Source organism: Leopardus geoffroyi, chromosome C3, assembly GCF_018350155.1.
Source record: "Leopardus geoffroyi isolate Oge1 chromosome C3, O.geoffroyi_Oge1_pat1.0, whole genome shotgun sequence".
Taxonomy (NCBI): domain Eukaryota; kingdom Metazoa; phylum Chordata; class Mammalia; order Carnivora; family Felidae; genus Leopardus; species Leopardus geoffroyi.
This window is the reverse complement of record NC_059338.1, coordinates 111,030,071-111,047,093: the sequence shown is the minus strand read 5'-3', so window position 1 is coordinate 111,047,093 and position 17,023 is coordinate 111,030,071. Positions and strand designations below refer to the sequence as shown.

Below are 17,023 nucleotides of genomic sequence, written 5' to 3'. Positions count from 1 at the left end.
CTCACCTCATCCGTTCTTAACTACGAGCTTGGAACCTTAATAAAAGCCTGATCTTTTTAAACTTTTTTTAAATTTTATTTAAATCCAAGTTAGTTAACATATAATGTAATAATGGTTTCAGGAGTAGAATTTAGTGACTCATCACTTACATATAACACTCAGTGCTCATCCCAACAAGTGACCTCCTTAATGTCCATCCCCCATTTAGCCCACCCCTCCCACCTACCCTCCAGCAACTTGCCCTCAGTTTGTTCTCTGTATTTAAGAGTCTCTCATGGTTTACCTCCCTTTCTGTTTTTATCTTATTTTTCCTCCCCTTCTCCTATGTTCACCTGTTTTGTTTCTTAAATTCTACATATGAGTGAAATCATATTTGTCTTTCTCTGACTGACTCACTTTGCTTAGCATAATATATTCTAGTTCCATCCGTGTTGTTGCAAATGACAAGATTTCGTTCTTTTTGATTACCAAGTAATATTCCATTGTGTGTATATATATCGTATCAATCCATGGACATTTGGGCTCTTTCCATAATTTGGCTATTGTTGATAGTGCTGCTGTAAACATTGGGGTGCACATGCCTCTTTGAACGAGCATTTTTGTATCCTTTGGATAGATACCTAGTAGTACAATTTCTGGGTCATAAGGTAGCTCTGTTTTTAATTAAAAAAAATTTTTTTTAACATTTATTTATTATTGAGAGACAGAGAGAGATAGAGCATGAGTGGGGATGGGGGGCAGAGAGAGAGGGAGACACAGAATCCGAAGCAGGCTCCAGGCTCTGAGCTGTCAGCACAGAGCCCTACGTGGGGCTCAAAGTCACAAACCGTGAGATCATGACCTGAGCTGAAGTCGGACACTTAACTGACGGAGCCACCCAGGTGCCCCTGTTTTTAATTTTTTGAGGAACCTCCATACTGTTCTCCAGAGTAGCTCTGCCAGTTTGCATTCCCACCAGCAGTGCAAAAGTGTTCCTCTTTTTCCACATTCTCACCAACATCTGTTGTTTTCTGAGTTTTTAATTTTAAGGTTTGATTTTTATATTCATAAATGAAGGTGCAGAACATAAAAGTGGTGTTTTTCTTTGCTCTTTTAATTAAAAAGTAAAACAAAGTTGTTGTTGTTGTTGTAGTTTTTTAACATTTTTATTTTTAGAGGATAAAGGCTTACTTTATTGTCATCCAGAATGGGGAATATTGAACCTGGAAATGCTTGGAAGTCTGGGAGGGAATGTGATTGCTGCCTTCAAATTACTGAAAAACTTGGCTTGGAAGGCTCAGACTCACCCTGTAGGACAGGAGGGCAGAGTTAGGACCCACGGGCAGGCGGAGGCAGATACCAGCCTGAGACAAGGAGAACTTCCCCACTGCTAAAGAAATTGAGTGGCGGAATAAGCCCACCTGCCAAGGTAGTAGGTTCTCTGTCACTTGAGAGGGTGCCAACAGAGGTGGTGACAGTTCATCTCGAACGTGATAGGCACTCATCTGGATGCTTGCAGCTATTAAAATGTATGAGTGGAGGTTCTGTTCTGGGAGGAGGGAAGAAGTGAGTAACAGTAAAAGAAGCTAAGTACTAAATATAAATATATATGTTATTTCTGAAGAAATTGCAATGGAAGAGAACAAGTGTCACTTTGTGGGGAACCTGCTATCAGTGTGTCATGATGGCATAAGGCATATTTATGTAGAATGTATATGCTCTGATAAGACGAATTAATATTTAACCTCTTGTTCTAACTAGGGTCATTGGTTTCCTGGAAGCTATTGTGTGCATAAAATTTGGACAAGATCTCTTCTCTAAGACCCAAATACTCTATGTTGTGCTTTGGCTTCTTTGTGTGGTAAGTTTATTTTTTTTTTTAAAAAGATCACTTTTTTACCCAAAAGTGTTAGTGAAACTCCTCATGGTGTCTCTTTAAAAAAAACCAGCAACAACAGCAAACATTCTTGTGCACCTAGTTTTTTTAGAAATTCATAGACCGGACCTTCTGCTTGTAATCACCCAAAATTGGCCACTAGTCTGAAGGTCAAGATTAAATACATGGGACCACCCAGCATCCAAAACGGGTCACCTTGGTAAGTTCTGGTCAAATGCCCTCAGCAGGTACACCATACATGCATAAATTTCACTTGTGAGAATTCACCTACATGCAGGCCTCCATGAAGGAGCAAGGGTGTTACAGTGTTACATATTGCTGTACAAGTGTTTATGGACAAAATGATGGACTGTGGTTTATAGGTCTTGAGAGATGTTCTTGAAGGTAATCAGACCATGCAGTTTCTGCCCCACAGGCTGACTTAATGGGCCAAACCCTATGAGCTGACCTTCCTGTCTGAAGGGAAGAGCCCTTGGGGGCCTCTAGCTCCACTGTCCTGGGACTTTTCCGTCATCTATCTATCTTTCTTCCTTCCTTTCTTTCTTTCTTTCTTTCTTTCTTTCTTTCTTTCTTTCTTTCTTTCTCTTTCTTTCTTTTTTTTTTTATTTAAAAAAAAAATTTTTAATGTTTGTTTATTTTTGAGACAGAGAGAGACAGAGCATGAACGGGGGAAGGTCAGAGAGAGAGGGAGACACAGAATCTGAAACAGGCTCCAGGCTCTGAGCTGTCAGCACAGAGCCCGACATGGGGCTCGAACTCATGGACTGCGATCATGACGTGAGCTGAAGTCAGACGCTTAACTGACTGAGCCAACCAGGAGCCCCATCTTTCTTTATTTTTTTCATGTCTATTTATTTTTTTTGAGAGAGAGAGAGAGAACGAGCAGGGGAGGGGCAGAGAGAGAGGGAGACAGAGAATCCCAATTAGGCTCTGCACCAATGTAGGGCTCAATCATGGCTCAGTTGGTTGGGTGTCTGACTCGTGTTTTCGGCTCAGGTCATGATCTCGCGGTTCATGAGATAGAGCCCTGAGTCAGGCTCTGCACTGACAGTGCAGAACCTGCTTGGGATTCTCTCTCTCTCTCTCTCTCTCTCTCTCTCTCTCTCCCTTTCTCTCTCTAAAATAAATAATCTTAAAAAAAAAAAAAATAAGTAAGATCTTAACCTACCTTAAGCATTCTGTGTCTGCCCTTCTTAATTTTTTTTATTATTTTGGACAGAAGTTCTTATGTTAAGCTTAAGATTTTTCACTTTTACTTGGTTGGTCCAGAAAATTAGTTTGGGTTTTCTTGGTAATCATAGAAAATTTCAAACATATGGGGAAGTAGAGTAGATGACCCCACATGTACCCATCTATCTTTCAGTTTCTTTTTTTTTTTTAATGTTTATTTATTATTAAGAGACAGAGCATGAGCAGGGGAGGGGCAGAGGTAGGGGGAGACACAGAATCCAAAGCAGGCTCCAGGCTCTGAGCTGTCAGCACAGAGCCCAACTTGGGGCTTGAACTCACAAACCGCGAGATCATGACCTGAGCCGAAGTCGGACACTAAACTGACTGAGCCACCCAGGCACCCCTCCATCCTCCAGTTTCAACAATGCTCACCTCGTGCACAGTCTTATTTCCTTGTATTCCCTACTCTCTATTCCCATGCTGAATTATTTTGGAACAGATCCACCTTTAATATTTCAGGATGTATCTCTAAAAGAAGGTAAGAATGGTTTCTTGTTTAATGCAACGACCATACCGTTATCACATCTAAAAAAGAATAATTTTATAATACTATTAAATATCTAATCAGTGTTCAGACTTTTAATATTTTTTAAAATTATATATTTTTGGAACAGTCTATTTGAATCAACATCCACTTGTTGCTATTGGTTGGCGTGCCCTTTAAGTCTCTTAATGTATAGTTTTCCCTCTGTCTCTGGCTCTCTCTCCTTCACGATTTATTTGTTGAAGGATCCAGCTCTTTGTCCCATAGATTTTCCCACAGTCTGGATTTTACTGATGTTGTAGTGTACTGTAATTTAACAGATTTCTTTGTCCTTTGTATTTTCTGCAAATTAGTAGCTGAATCTAGAGGCTTAATCAGATTCAGGTCTACTTTTTTTTTTTTTTGGCAAGACTTTGTGTTTTTAAGGTGTTTTTTATTGCCTTTCACGGCGTCTATTTTTAGGGTTACTTGTTAGAAATCTTAACTGCACCAGGGAACCTTGAGCCTGTTCTGTCCCATTTTGTCTTGAACAGCAAAAGGGAATAATGATTTCCTTTGTACCTACAGTCCAGAATTAACGTTCGAGTGGTTTTTTTCCAGCCCAGTGAAACTAGATGTAAGAATTGGTTAGGGGAGTGTGTTTACATGTGCCGGAGATTTTAACTGTGTGCTCTCCCACTTTTCTCTGGCACATGCACTTCAGGTGTATGAATAGTATTGTGACCGAATGTGGAGGGCAGGCAGAGGTGGGTGTGGCCCTCTCCTGGTGCCCGAGCCATGGGGACCGCAGAGAGGCTGAGGCAGGTGGGACTCCTGGGACATGGGCAGCGGCTGTTCTCACAACACCCGCATACAACCCCACCCTGGGGTGTCCGTGGCCAGAAGGGTCTTCTCAAGGCCATGTCCAAGAAGCCCTGTCTGGTCACCTGCCCTGCAGGGGCTCCTCTAGTCTCTCAGTTCTTGAGACTTTTCTCCATTTTACTTATTTGACACTCAGCATACGCTCCCTTATGTTGGTGACTTTTGGTTTGCCTTGGTGCCTGTGTAATTGTCACTTCATTGAGGACACGAATCACTTCTTGTCTCCTTATTGGTCTCTCCTTCCCCTGGCATGGTCCCTGTAAGTCTGTCATTTGTTCACAGAACGTTTACTGAGTGTTCATCAAAACTGCACCCGATGCTGGTCCCACGAAGATAGATGATGGTCAAGATAAGATTTATTAATGGTCACTACATGCCAGGCTCTCTTCTAAGCAATTCTCATGAATTACATGTTTGATTGTTGCTTTGAGGGGAGATACTTTATTAGCCCTCTTTTATAGATGAAATAAAGGCAAAGAGAGGTTCACTAACTGGCTTCAAGGTCACATAGGTAGTAGGTGGCAGAGCCAGGTCCTACATCCAGATAGTCTGACAAGAGAGTTTGTGTTCCCCCACCCACCCGCCTGCAAAAGGTGTCCCCTTCCAAGGCTGTCCAAGTCCAGACGGGAATTGTCCACGCAATCTCATCATGTTCATGTGTGATAACCATTGTGAAGGGTGTGAACGTAGTGCTAAACGGGCACTAGAGAGCACCAGACGAGCCGGGGAGCTGCTGAGGGCTCCCTGGATGTAACATGTGAGCAGGATTTTGAAGGGTTGCCACGGATGCTCTCCCAGCTGAAAACCTTACAGGCTGCTTCCTCTCCTCTGTCACTCTTGAAATCAGCAGGTCGCCAGGTTCTGTCCATCCCAACCAGCTATGTAGCCCATCTCCGTCCCCTCCTCTCTGTTCCCACTGTCTGGACATACGTGTTCCTCCCCATTCTGCCCTTCAGACCCACTCCCTACGCTGCTGCCAGGCTGTCTTCTAGAACTCATATCTGAATCTCTTTCCCTGCTCAGAACCATTCCCTGCCGTCGGGGGAGTAGAGGAGTCAATAATACAACACTTTTCAGTTCAGAATAGTTAAAAGATAGGGTGAAAGAAGGATGTAGAGATCAGAATAGCATCTTTATCACTGAGGATACACATTTTTCAATCTCAGCTTTAGATGCATGGCAACAAGGGGTTTGTGAACAGTGAACCCTCGAATGAGACACTCTCCCACCCCAGGAAGCAGGCCTCCCTGTGTTGTGTAAGTGGCCTTGCACCCAAGGAAGACGGGAAATGTCCAGCTTCCTTATCTCAGATTTGCCAGTTGGTTAAGAGAGAACTCGTTCTCCCTGGGGTGGAAAGGAGCAGGGGTATTATACCAGCAAAACTCTGTCTGTGTGGAAAGAAACATCAAGAAGGAAGAAAGATCCCTACCACACATCCTGCCAGCTGAAATATGTTGCTAGTGTGTTTAGGACGGTCATTATCTGGAGCATTCATCATACCCGCCGTCTTGTACTTTCTTCTTGGGCCACCCCAAACTGGACGTAGCCACCTCAACAAATCATCCTTCCAGACTTCTCTTGTCCTCACCCAGGGCATCTTCTTTGCCTGGGCTGAGTGCTTTTCCCTTCTTTTTCTACCTAGTGACCCTTATGCCAAGATCAAACTAAATTCACACCCTCCATGAAGTGCATCCTGATCTGCCAGGTGGCCTGGATAACTCCCCTTGGGGGACCAGTCACACTTGGTACATATTTCATTGAGTTCTAACCTCAGTGTAATGTAACTTGCAGTGTTTACATCTGTCTCCCCAGCATTGTACTTCTTGCTCACGAAGACTAAGTTTTTGTTGTCTTTTTGTCCCCACTGATTCTAGTGTGGTCCCTGATGCATAGGACTCACTCGGCAAATACATGGAGAATAAAGGAATGAGTTCAAGAGGCAGAGACCAGGAGACAGACGTACAGGCAGGCTGAGAGACAGGCATGTATGAAAACATGCAGCTTTGCCCATGCCCAGCTTCTCAGGAAGACGGCAAGCTGTTTGGGGAACGAGAGTGAGGAGAGTGAGGGGGGGAGGGGACATGACATCTGCTCAGGAAAGACCCTATGTGTCTGTAGTTGGAGATCCAGAGACAATAATTCAGTGGGAAGACACCTGTTCGCAGAGAAACGCTGCATGGGTGGGAGAGTCCCGAGGGAGGAGAGGTGCTGTCTGAGGGGGTTGAGGATCCCAGAAAGAAATAACTGAGGCTTACCCAAGGGTGGTGGCGTGGAAGATGCAGAGAGAGGGCTGGATTTGAGAGCTGTTCAAGACGGTCAGCTCAACAGGACGCCAACCCCCCTTGTGATAGTGTGAGTGACTCCACGGTTTCTAGTTTGTGCCACTGGGTGGCAGTGTTGGTGGTAGTAACAGATTGGGGGATATCACAGAAGCCCGTTGAGTGAAAGGAGATGAATTGGGTTGGAGTGCTGGGATTTGAGGGACCCTTAGAACTAATAGCTGAAGGTGTCCCGTATCGTGGGAAATGCCAGTCTGTCCAGTAACACTGGAAAGACTTGGTCAGCAATAGAGGTGAAAGAGTTGAGGGCCACTGGTGCACAGGGCATGGTGGGAGCCGCTGGATTCGGGTAGGGGAACACCGCATGGGCAGGAGAAGCTGGCTGAGGATGGTCTGTGGAGCAGCCACATTTAAGAGGCCAGGCCTGAGAAACAGACTCAGGAGAGCAGGCCTTTGAAGAAGCAGAATCCCCTAATGAGCATTATCAGTGCCATGGAGGGGGACCTGGCCCAAAAAGAGACCATTGGCCGGGATAATTAGATGTCTCCACTGCCCATATTCATGGCCTTTACTAAACATCAAGATTGGAGTGAGGTGAACATTATTCAGTAGGAGAGTTAGGTTTGACCATGCCTCCCTTACTCCTCAGAGAAACAAAGCCCCTAATTATTTCCCTTGCTTGGTAAGAGAATATCTCCAGACCTCGAGATTAATGCAGAAGCAGAGATTCCCGCATGCTGGTTAGCTAAGTTTCTCCTCCGCGGTTGTGTGATCAGTCATCGGCAATTGGCATGCTCATTACTCTGACTGGAAGCCAGGGGAGATCTTCCGCCCTCATTGCCACCACACATGACGCTGTCGTGTGCTGCCTTGGCTCTCATCCCACATATTTTTCTTCTTTCTCTTTTTTTTTTTTCCTTCTCTTTCTTTAAACAAAATCTGTACAATTGCTATTTTAAATCCAGGCCCTGACATTTTAAGTGGATGCGTGCCTAGGTTTTCACAGGTGTGCTTGCGAACCCGTAAATTACAAGCTTTTGTCTCCTGGGACAAGTGTGACCTGGGCCTCTAAGTACCCAGGTGAAGTGGTAAATTTGGCAACCACAGCGGCCCCTTTGTGTGCCGATTGTGATGATAAGCACCTGTCCCTCCTGACCTGCCAGTGTTTGCCTGCCTGCAAGCTGCAAAGCTCATTCTGTCCTCGCAGGGACAGGGCTGGAGAAGGCAGAGCTCCGCACTCCTGCCCTCCAGTGGGCAGAATCCGCAATGACGGGCAGCCCTGCACTCACCGCCCCTTCGTCCTGTGGAGTAGCAGCTGCCTGCCAGCCTCCCCACCTCCATCGCACCTGGATGACTGCTCTGGGGATGTGGGACCTGCCTCCCACGCTCCACTCCCTCAAACCTAGGACAGTCTGTTTTGCCCTTCGTAAAGGAGCAAACATGTACATAAGCTTACACACTGCAAATGCTCTAGTCTTCCCCACTCTTTCCATGCCATGAAGATGGTACCTTTAATGGTGGTGTATATTAGAAATCTGAGCAAGTACTACAATATGTTAAAGGGTAGGAGTTACTTTCACTTTACAATCTTAATGTATTCATTCATTGCCTAATTAAAAAAAAATTTTTTAAGTGTTTATCTCCTTTTGAGAGAGAGAGCACAAGCAGGGGAGGGGCAGAGAGAGAGGGAGGCACAGAATCCGAAGCAGGCTCCAGGCTCTGAGCTGTCAGCACAGAGCTCGATGTGGGGCTCGAACCCATGAACTGTGAGATCATGACCTGAGCCAAAGTCCAGACACTCAACCGACTGAGCCACCCAGGCGCCCCGCTGCCTAATTTTTTTTTTTCAATATATGAAATTTATTGTCAGATTGGTTTCCATGCAACACCCAGTGCTCATCCCAACAGGTGCCCTCCTCAATACCCATCACCCACCCTCCCCTCCCTCCCACCCCCCATCAACCCTCAGTTTGGTCTCAGTTTTTAAGAGTCTCTTATGCTTTACCGCTGCCTAATTTTTTGATGGGGGAGGATATGAGCTTCCTTTTCTTTAAATCCCTCATCTGCATATGTATGTCCATTTGCATATGGATTTAAAATAAAATGAAGCAGTGGGCCTTATATTTCATGTTCTGTCTCCACCATGCCGGCATTCCCACTTCACTGACCTAGAAGGAGAAGGCCCGCCAGAGCACTCATACTCCTGTCTTTCTGCACTTAAGATGACACTGCACACCCAACAGACGCTTAACAAATGTTGACTGACAGGAACGGGGCCAGAGCTAGACTGCACGCTGCAGTGATGAGAGTTCACAGCCCTGCCTTGCCTGCAGTCTCGGCTCCACCCTTGCATCTGGGGGCTGTGCACAGGGATGCTGCTGGTCCTGGCTGTTCCCGGCATGCTTTTCTTTCTCCGGAGGTGGGTGAGTGGATGGATGGATGGATGGATGGATGGAAAGAGATATAAAGATGTGTAGACCTAAAACCAGTATTTGTTTATCTCTACAGCCATCCCTAAAACTTGGATCCAGGAAAATCAAGAGACCTGTGTTCAGGCTCCAGTTTTGCCACATACTAAATGTGTGCCTTTGAATAGACACCTCTCCAAACATTCATTCCCCTTCTGTGAAATGAGAGGAGTTGAAATGAATGATATCTTTTGGATCTGGAATTAGTTTTGGGGTGCCTGAGTGGCTCAGTCAGTTAAGTATCTGACTCTTGATTTTGGCTCAGGTCATGATCTCATGGTTGTGGATTGAGCCCCACATCAGGTTCTGTGCTGAGCATGGAACCTGCTTGGGATATTCTGTCTCTCTCTCTCTCTCTCTCTCTCTCTCTCTCAAAATTAATACAAACTTTTAAAAATTAAAAAGTTATGATTCTCGGAGAGAATTAAAATTATTCCAGAAGAGAAGGTTCTACCATGATTTCACGACTGTTCACGTAGTTGGTTCAAGGTGACAGCCTCAACAGGAAATGCAGGAGAAGAACCAGAGACCAGATAGGGAGAGTGCTTTGGTGTCAGTGAGTTCCTAAGGCAAGGAATCCTAAAGACTGGAGGGACAGACAGTCATTTTGTTTTGTTTTGGTGATTCATTTACGGTTGGGAAAGTCAGGCCTGGCCGGAGGGCCTGGCGGAGGTTCATCTGTCCTTAACAATGCTGAGGCACACCCTCCCTCTCTCCTTTAGTGCTCTGGCAAGGCACCCAGAAACTTCTCCCGGATTTTCAGTGTTTTGGCACATGTTAAAACTTCGGACTCTTGTAGATGCTATTCTTTGCTTAAATTGGAGTATAATTTAGGGTGTGGTGCAAGGTGGGTGGGGAGTCTCGGGGAAGTAGAGGTTATCCCTGCCTCTGGGTTATGCCCCTCTCATTTCACTCAGGGGTTTACAGAGCGGTTTTGTTTTCTCTGACTTCCTATGTACTTACAGAAGAAAAACAAAAGCAACCAGAACTGGGGTTGGGGTGGGGCCACAGAGACAAAACAGCAGTGAGAGAGCAGTGCAGAGCCACCCACTCAGACACAGTGGGCCTCGGTCCTAAATGCCCTCCAGCGCCACTGTGCTCCCAGACTGAATGAAGCTCCTTTTTCATTCAGAACTCGTCTTCCCCACGGAAGCTCACAAACTGAGAGTCCTTGTAACTTTCCAGTGATGGGGGCAGAGGATGGGCCGTGAGAACCAGAAATAAAGCATATACAATCCTATGTATCCTCTCTAGGAAGACCTGCAAAACTGCAGAAAATACATCCCACCTTATCCTACATCTAAAAATGATCTTGCGTTCTGATTATTAGCGTCATGAGTAGTAATTACGGTCTGGTCGTAACTCTTGTCAAAAGCTGTGGGGGGAACGCTCTCCCCAACCCTACTAGCTCTGCCATTTTGTAACCAGTGTCCTCAGAGAGACAGTAGAACCACATCAAGCCGTCCTCTGTGCATTACTGTTGAGACCCTGAAAGTCTGGGAAATGGGATTTCTTTTTTTTTTTTTTTTTTGGTGCAACATTGTTTTATGAAATATGCTTGGTTTTCTCTGCCAGGCCTTCACCACCTTCCTGTGTCTGTACGGCATGGTTTGGTACGCAGAGCACTATGGTCACCGAGAAAAGGTATGGAAGGAAGGGCAGAGATGGTCTCTGTAAAATAATCACATCCTGCTTGGAGCTTTAGCAGGGAAGCACATTCCTGTGAGAATGTGGTGTAGCCAACTGTGTGAGCACGCAGGTTCAGTCCTGCCGCTGTAGAAACGTAACCGGTTCAGGACCCGTTCCCTATCGGTTGCTGTCCTTGCTTGTGAGCGCCCTGTTCAGTAGGTCAGTGTTTTTATCCTCCCTTTTATAAAGGGGCTTAAAACCTAATTATGCATCTGCTTAAAAATAAAATTGCGGGAGAGCCCCGGACTGGGTTTTGAAAGGCTGGGTTTTAGTCCCGGCTCTTGTACTTTGCGCAGGCCTCTTTGTGACCCAGCCTGGGGCTCTCCCCCATTGTAAATGGCCCACCCTGCCCACCGTGTAGTGGATACAAGGATTAAAGCAGAAAAGGGATGTGAGCGAGCTTAAAATGCTACAGCAGTCTTGCAAAGTATAATATCTTTTTAAGTAAAATAATAGCTTTCATACTCGATTCATACTTAATTCGTATTAAGTCTGAGGAAGTAAAGGTTCTTTCTAGACAATTGATTCTGTATCACCTGGAAGACAGTCATGGCTTTATAGCCAAGGAACCTACGAATGGGGAGGTTCTGTCACTTGCTGGTGGTACAGGGGCGGAGTGACCTCCCTTGCTTGTCCTGCAGCCCCAGGGAGTCCTTGAAACTCCATCACTAAGTCTGCTTCTCTCTCTAGACGTACTCCGAGTGTGAAGATGGCACCTACAGTCCAGATATCTCCTGGTCTCATGGGAAAGGTACAAAAGGTATTTCTTCCTCACTGCTTAAAACTTGACTGGGTTCTTGGGTGCCTGGGTGGCTCAGTCAGTTGAGTGTCTGACTTCGGCTCAGGTCATATACTTGAGGTTCATGGATTCGAGCCCCACATCGGGCTCTGTGCTGACAGCTCAGAGCCTGGAGCCTGCTTCAGTCTCTCTGCCCCTCCCCCGCTCTCTCTTCTCTCTCTCTCTCTCTCTCTCTCTCTCTGACTCACTCAAAAACACACAAACACTAAACAAACAACTTTCCTGGGTTTTCTTCCTCCCAAGGCCCAGTGAGCAGATTTGGAATCAAGATTTATCCTCAGAATGGTGATAAGTGTATGTCCTGAAGGGTCTCATGTCTACTTATCCCATGTCGTCTGTTACTTATTAATGAAAACTGCAAAGTGCTGTCAGGATCTGCCCAAGAAACTTGCTTCTAAAGAAGAGGCACCATGTGGTTCTGCCTCTTCTGACACAGGAAAACATAACGAGGCGAGGCCCGTACCGTCCCAAGCACCCTATTGGGAATGTTCTTCCTCTTGGCTTTCATCCTGAGTGAAAAGGGTTAGGAAGAATTGTGCACTGGGAGGAGGAGCTCTCAGAAGAGGTGGGTTGATTTCATCGTATTTATTCAGGAGGCAGGCCAGAATAAAATTCTGGTAGTATAGCCGGGGATCTCCCGTTGGCCTCTCCAAGGAGCCTTTTGGAAAGATTTGGGGCTACCTGGGTATTTTAAAGAATTAAGGCTTGTGGAATGATACCAAGGAGGCTCCACTGGCCAGTAATCTCTGGGCAATGCTCGTGAGCCCATTGGAAGGCTGCCTGAGGGGAGAGAGTTATGAACACTGGAGATGGTGAAATTTAGCTCACAGAATTGCCCGGAGAAACCGTGGGCCCAGGGAGAGGAAAGCACTACTGTTGCAGTTGCTTTCCTGAGTTCTTTTGGGGTCAAGCTTTTTAGAGCTCTTTCTGGGGAAAATGCTAGCATGCTCTCTGCTGAGTTGCCAGTCACCCTTTTTGAGACTCCTGAATCAAGGAGTCGATAGGCGCCCTATGTTGGAACCCTGATAGAAGTGGACGGAGGGGTTCCCTGGGGTTCCGCCCTTCAGAACCATGCCCTCACAGATCCGTTCTTGGCACTTGCAGGCCCTTCTCCATTGAAAAGACTACACGAAGCAAGCAGTGGTAGAGATATAAATGAAAGGTAGACAAAGAGTAAACTAAAAAAGAGAATCTTCAGAGCAGTGAAAGAATCTCTTGGACAAAGCCAAATGGCCTTTGCAATGAAGACCAAATTCTGAGAAGTTTTTTCTTTGTTTGTTTGTTTGTTTGTTTGAATGGCCGTCTTGGGTGGAGATTTCCTCTGGGGCTGGATCTGAGCCCTGGAGCAGAGAACTCTCTGGCTTGACTGCTGGGCCAGAGGTTGGCCACACGCTCAGTCTTTAGGCACAGCCAGTCTAATGCCAGGAAGTTTTGCTCACCTCCCAGGCCTTCCTTACACACGGTTACCCGGAAGACCCACCCTCTCCCTGCTCCCCCACTCCCACCCTCCACCTTGCCTGACGCCTGCTGGTGGCTCAGCGTCCGGTTGACACGGAACGTCCGGTTGACACGGAAGTTTTTCTCTGAGGTCGCAAACAAATAATGGTGTGACAAATACTGCCAACTGTGAGAGTCTTGAGGGTGTGTGCCATCTTCTGTGGGAGGCTCCAGAGCCGTCATGGGCAGAAGCGGCCTAGGTTTTAAAGGTGTTCTCTGGATCAAATGAGAGAGGCCGTAATGTCTTTACTTTCATAAAGTCAGGAATTATTTCTCATTTAGGGATGTAGAAACTCCGGTGTATAACAGGTCAAGGTGTGGAAACCTAGGGGATGCATCCTTTGGTTGTGAGGGTAGACCCGACACCCATGTGGTTTAATTGTTCCTCCTTGTTCTTTGGTTTCATTTTTACCCTCACTTCTAGACCCCATTGCCATGAACACAATCCGCCTTACACAGTGAGAGTGTAAACACTCTTCGGGATCCCCTTGCTCCCCACGCCCCCAGCTCTGTGGGGCCATCCCCTTGCATACACAGGCTCGGCTGCTGCACTAGCTCCGGGCTGGGGTTTCAGGGCCTTGCCTTCATGGATCCATGAGGCCACTAGGTGGAGCACATGTATCAGAAGAGGGCGGCCTGAGCGGGACGAGCTGCCCATCTGAGGAGCAAGCCCGCAAACCCCACGCTCAGGGTGACAGCGTGTTCTCATTCCTTTGGCCAGGTTCTGAAGACAGCCCACCCAAGCATCCGGGCAACAACGAAAGCCACTCTTCCAGAAGAAGGAATCGACATTCCAAGTCAAAAGTCACCAACGGAGTTGGAAAGAAATGAAGGAGCCCGGTTAATCGCAGACGTCCCAGAGAGTGCCTAGAACCGAGAGGGAGACAGAAAGGCTTGGACCTCCCTGTCGGGAGGGCAGACATGCGGTGCCATTGGGACGAGGAGAGGGGACTTGGGGGTCATTATTTGAGAGCGCGTGAGTCTTGTTTCCCACAGACCCAGCCACGTGAGGCAGGTCAGTGCCTGGGATCCTTCGCCAGTTCGGGGTCTCCTCCGACTTCAGCACTTGGCGTGCGGTCACTGGTAGCTGTACGGAGCATCTGCAGGAAGGGCGGCCTCTCACTCACAGCTGCCCGGAGCAGCACCGCTTGCGTGTATTGTGGTTGCAGTTAGTTGAAACACCTTCATTCAGACAGGGCATTAACGGTACGTTAACACTGGTGACCAGTTTTTATTTTTATAAATCTGCCTTTCCCATTTGACTGATTGGTTTAAGTTCAGGCCACTCTTCTGTCTTTTATTGTTGGTATCTTATTTGTCGTTAAGTTAGGATGCTTAAAAGCCTTCAGAAGCCACTGCTGAAATTGAGTTGGGGGAAAGCTCTTCTCTCTCCTAAAGAAGAAAATGGGGAGAGCATTTGTGTTACTGTCTGGCAAACTCATCCCCCTTTTAGGACCTGAAACCACACAGTGGTGTAAACCAGTCTGAGGAAAGACTGGCTACCTACATAGGATCCTGGGCTTCAGATCAGAACCTTTTTTGTTTGTTCTGAATGTCATTTGTCCAGAGTTATCCACAGTGCACAGAAGTGAGCCTGCTTGAGAGGCGGTGCACATCGCAGCTTCTCTCCCAGCCAGGTGCCTTTTACATTTTATTTGTTTTCCTTCCATGGTGTGTTGCTGACCTTGTCTTTTAGTCCCATGTGAGGTGCTGGTGAGTATTACCTTTCATCTGTGTGCCATGCTCTAGAACATTTACCCTGGTAGTTCACCACCTCTGATGGATCCCTGTTTTAAATAAAATAATACACGTTAAAGCCCATCAAAGATCAGTCTCTAAGAATGCTTGTTTCTTTGCATCCTATTGGTATTTTTCACCACTTGTAAGCAATTGCTGTGTTTTTCAAGTGACTTTAAGGATAATATGAATGTGTATGTGTGTTTATATAGTGAAAAGAGAAAAGAAGAAAAATATGTATTGTAGAGGACTTACAGATACATGTTACATTTCCTGAGCTCCCAAAGTAATCAGTGGGAAATGAACAAGATAGTCATTGTGTTTTCACATGGTAATGGTTACATCAACCAAGTTGGATTTTTCTCCCTACCAAGTGATCGGCGCTCAGCCGATTGGCTTATGGATCTAAACTTGCCCAAGGAAATCCTTCTGTTCCTCATTTACAGAGCAGAGTTTTTCATGTCTTCTCCCCCTTTAAGGAAATCTTTCACCACAGAAGTGTCATGTTTTTCTTTTTCTGCAAAGGAATTCTGGGGTGAAGGGGTTAAATGAATCATGCAAAGCCGGGGTCACATCCTGTGCTCTGGGCCTCTGATGATCACTTGGTCGAGAGCCTCACACAGACTTGCCGTGGCAGCCAGGCGTCTTGCCAGTGGAGGAGTGCCTGTATTCGTTCAGCTGGCACGGTGGCCGGGGTGAGGGGCTGGCCGTGAGGGGCCGCGGCTGTGCGCCTTCACGTGCGGTCCAAACTGCAGCCCCGTCCTTCCCAGCAAGGACTGAGAGAGCCGAGGTCCCCTTTCGCAAACCCACTCACGCTTCCGTAGCCCATCTAAGGGCCTTTTTAAAACATCGGTACACCATAAACTCTCTTTGCAAGTAGGCGGGTTCATCTTGTTTCCTCATGCATTCTGCTTTCCTGAGCACTGAGCTCCTGAGTACACCATAATATCATATACATGGTCCGCCTCAACTCTCCTTCCTGTACCTGGCCCACGTCACCGAGCGTTTCCAAGTTTGTTATCTGGGAGAGCCTGGTCTGGCACTTGAACGCTCCTCTAACTCCTCGTCGGGTCAGACTGATGCAACGTGTTTCCTTTCTCCGAGGCCGGCACAGAGGGAGGTACCTGTTTAGCACCCGGTGGCTGATTTTCCTGTGGGATATTTGAAAAGCAAAGTGCACACGAGACCATTTTTCCTCCATGGCTTTGTGTGAAATCCCAACAAAGCCCTCCGATGCTGTCTGTGCCTGTTCTTTGAGTTTACACTTTCTCTTTTCCCTTTCAGTAAAAGTTCTGGGCACAGTAGGTACAAAACCAATGCTTTCTGTGACCGGCCAGAACCTCGGCTGCCATTCCTCCTGGATACCATACTGCTGGGTTTGGCCTACTTTTTCACTCGTGTGTATGGAAATGGACCTCACGTTGATGGAAATAGATCAGAGGCATCACTTAATATCAGAAATGATTCTCTTGCAAATCATCTCACGTTGGTGATTTGCAAACTGCCCTCTTAAAAGCCACCATTGTTTTTGGACATAATGCTCAAAGAATGTCTTATGTGTTTTTCTCCATAAGTAGCATTGTACTGAGTATTAGCTACTTTTCCCTTTTTGTCATTCTTGGGCTTTCCATGGCCCTTCCCCACTTTTCTTGTGTCTGTTTTAACCATTTGTAAAAGACTTGGCCAAACTGCTCCCACAGCAATGCTAGGACATTTCATTGACCCGTTAAGCATTTTGATGATAAAAGACATCCCATAAATGCCAGCCTTATTTTCACTAGAACTTCTATAGTGAACTTGTGTATAAAGTACTCACCCAGGAGAAATAAAATAAAATTCTTTACCAGACACATCAGGTTCAGCCCTGTTGGTCTTCCCCATGAAGCTGCATCTCTAAGTGACATCTCTTTTTGTCAGAGCTCTCCCTTTGGATACTGGATTGTTTCATTCATCTATAAGTGTGCACTTGGTCAGGCCCTTACAGGGGGGGAGGCTAAATACAGGGTGGAATAGAACTACCTGTTACCCATTGAAAACCAGACTGAAGTGAGCACTTTAAACACAGGGGATTTGACTTACATGCTCTTTGAATTATGCTCAGCA

The 17,023-nt window shown here is 46.3% G+C and overlaps 1 protein-coding gene across 2 annotated transcripts in view; it reads left to right on the top strand.

Moving 5' to 3' along the window:
• Positions 1-15,009, top strand: part of PTDSS1 (phosphatidylserine synthase 1) — a 65,222-nt gene extending 50,213 nt beyond the window's left edge. Inside the window, exons 10-13 of one of the 2 annotated variants that reach the window (XM_045454151.1) lie at positions 1,741-1,840; positions 10,774-10,842; positions 11,578-11,647; positions 13,905-15,009. In XM_045454151.1, the coding sequence (XP_045310107.1) occupies positions 1,741-1,840; positions 10,774-10,842; positions 11,578-11,647; positions 13,905-14,014 (349 nt within the window). In that variant the 3' untranslated portion in view covers positions 14,015-15,009. Of the gene's footprint in view, positions 1-1,740; positions 1,841-6,325; positions 8,344-10,773; positions 10,843-11,577; positions 11,648-13,904 lie in introns of those variants that run through there. The other variant, XM_045454152.1, reaches the window with a different exon arrangement.
• The last annotated feature ends 2,014 nt before the right edge of the window (positions 15,010-17,023 follow it).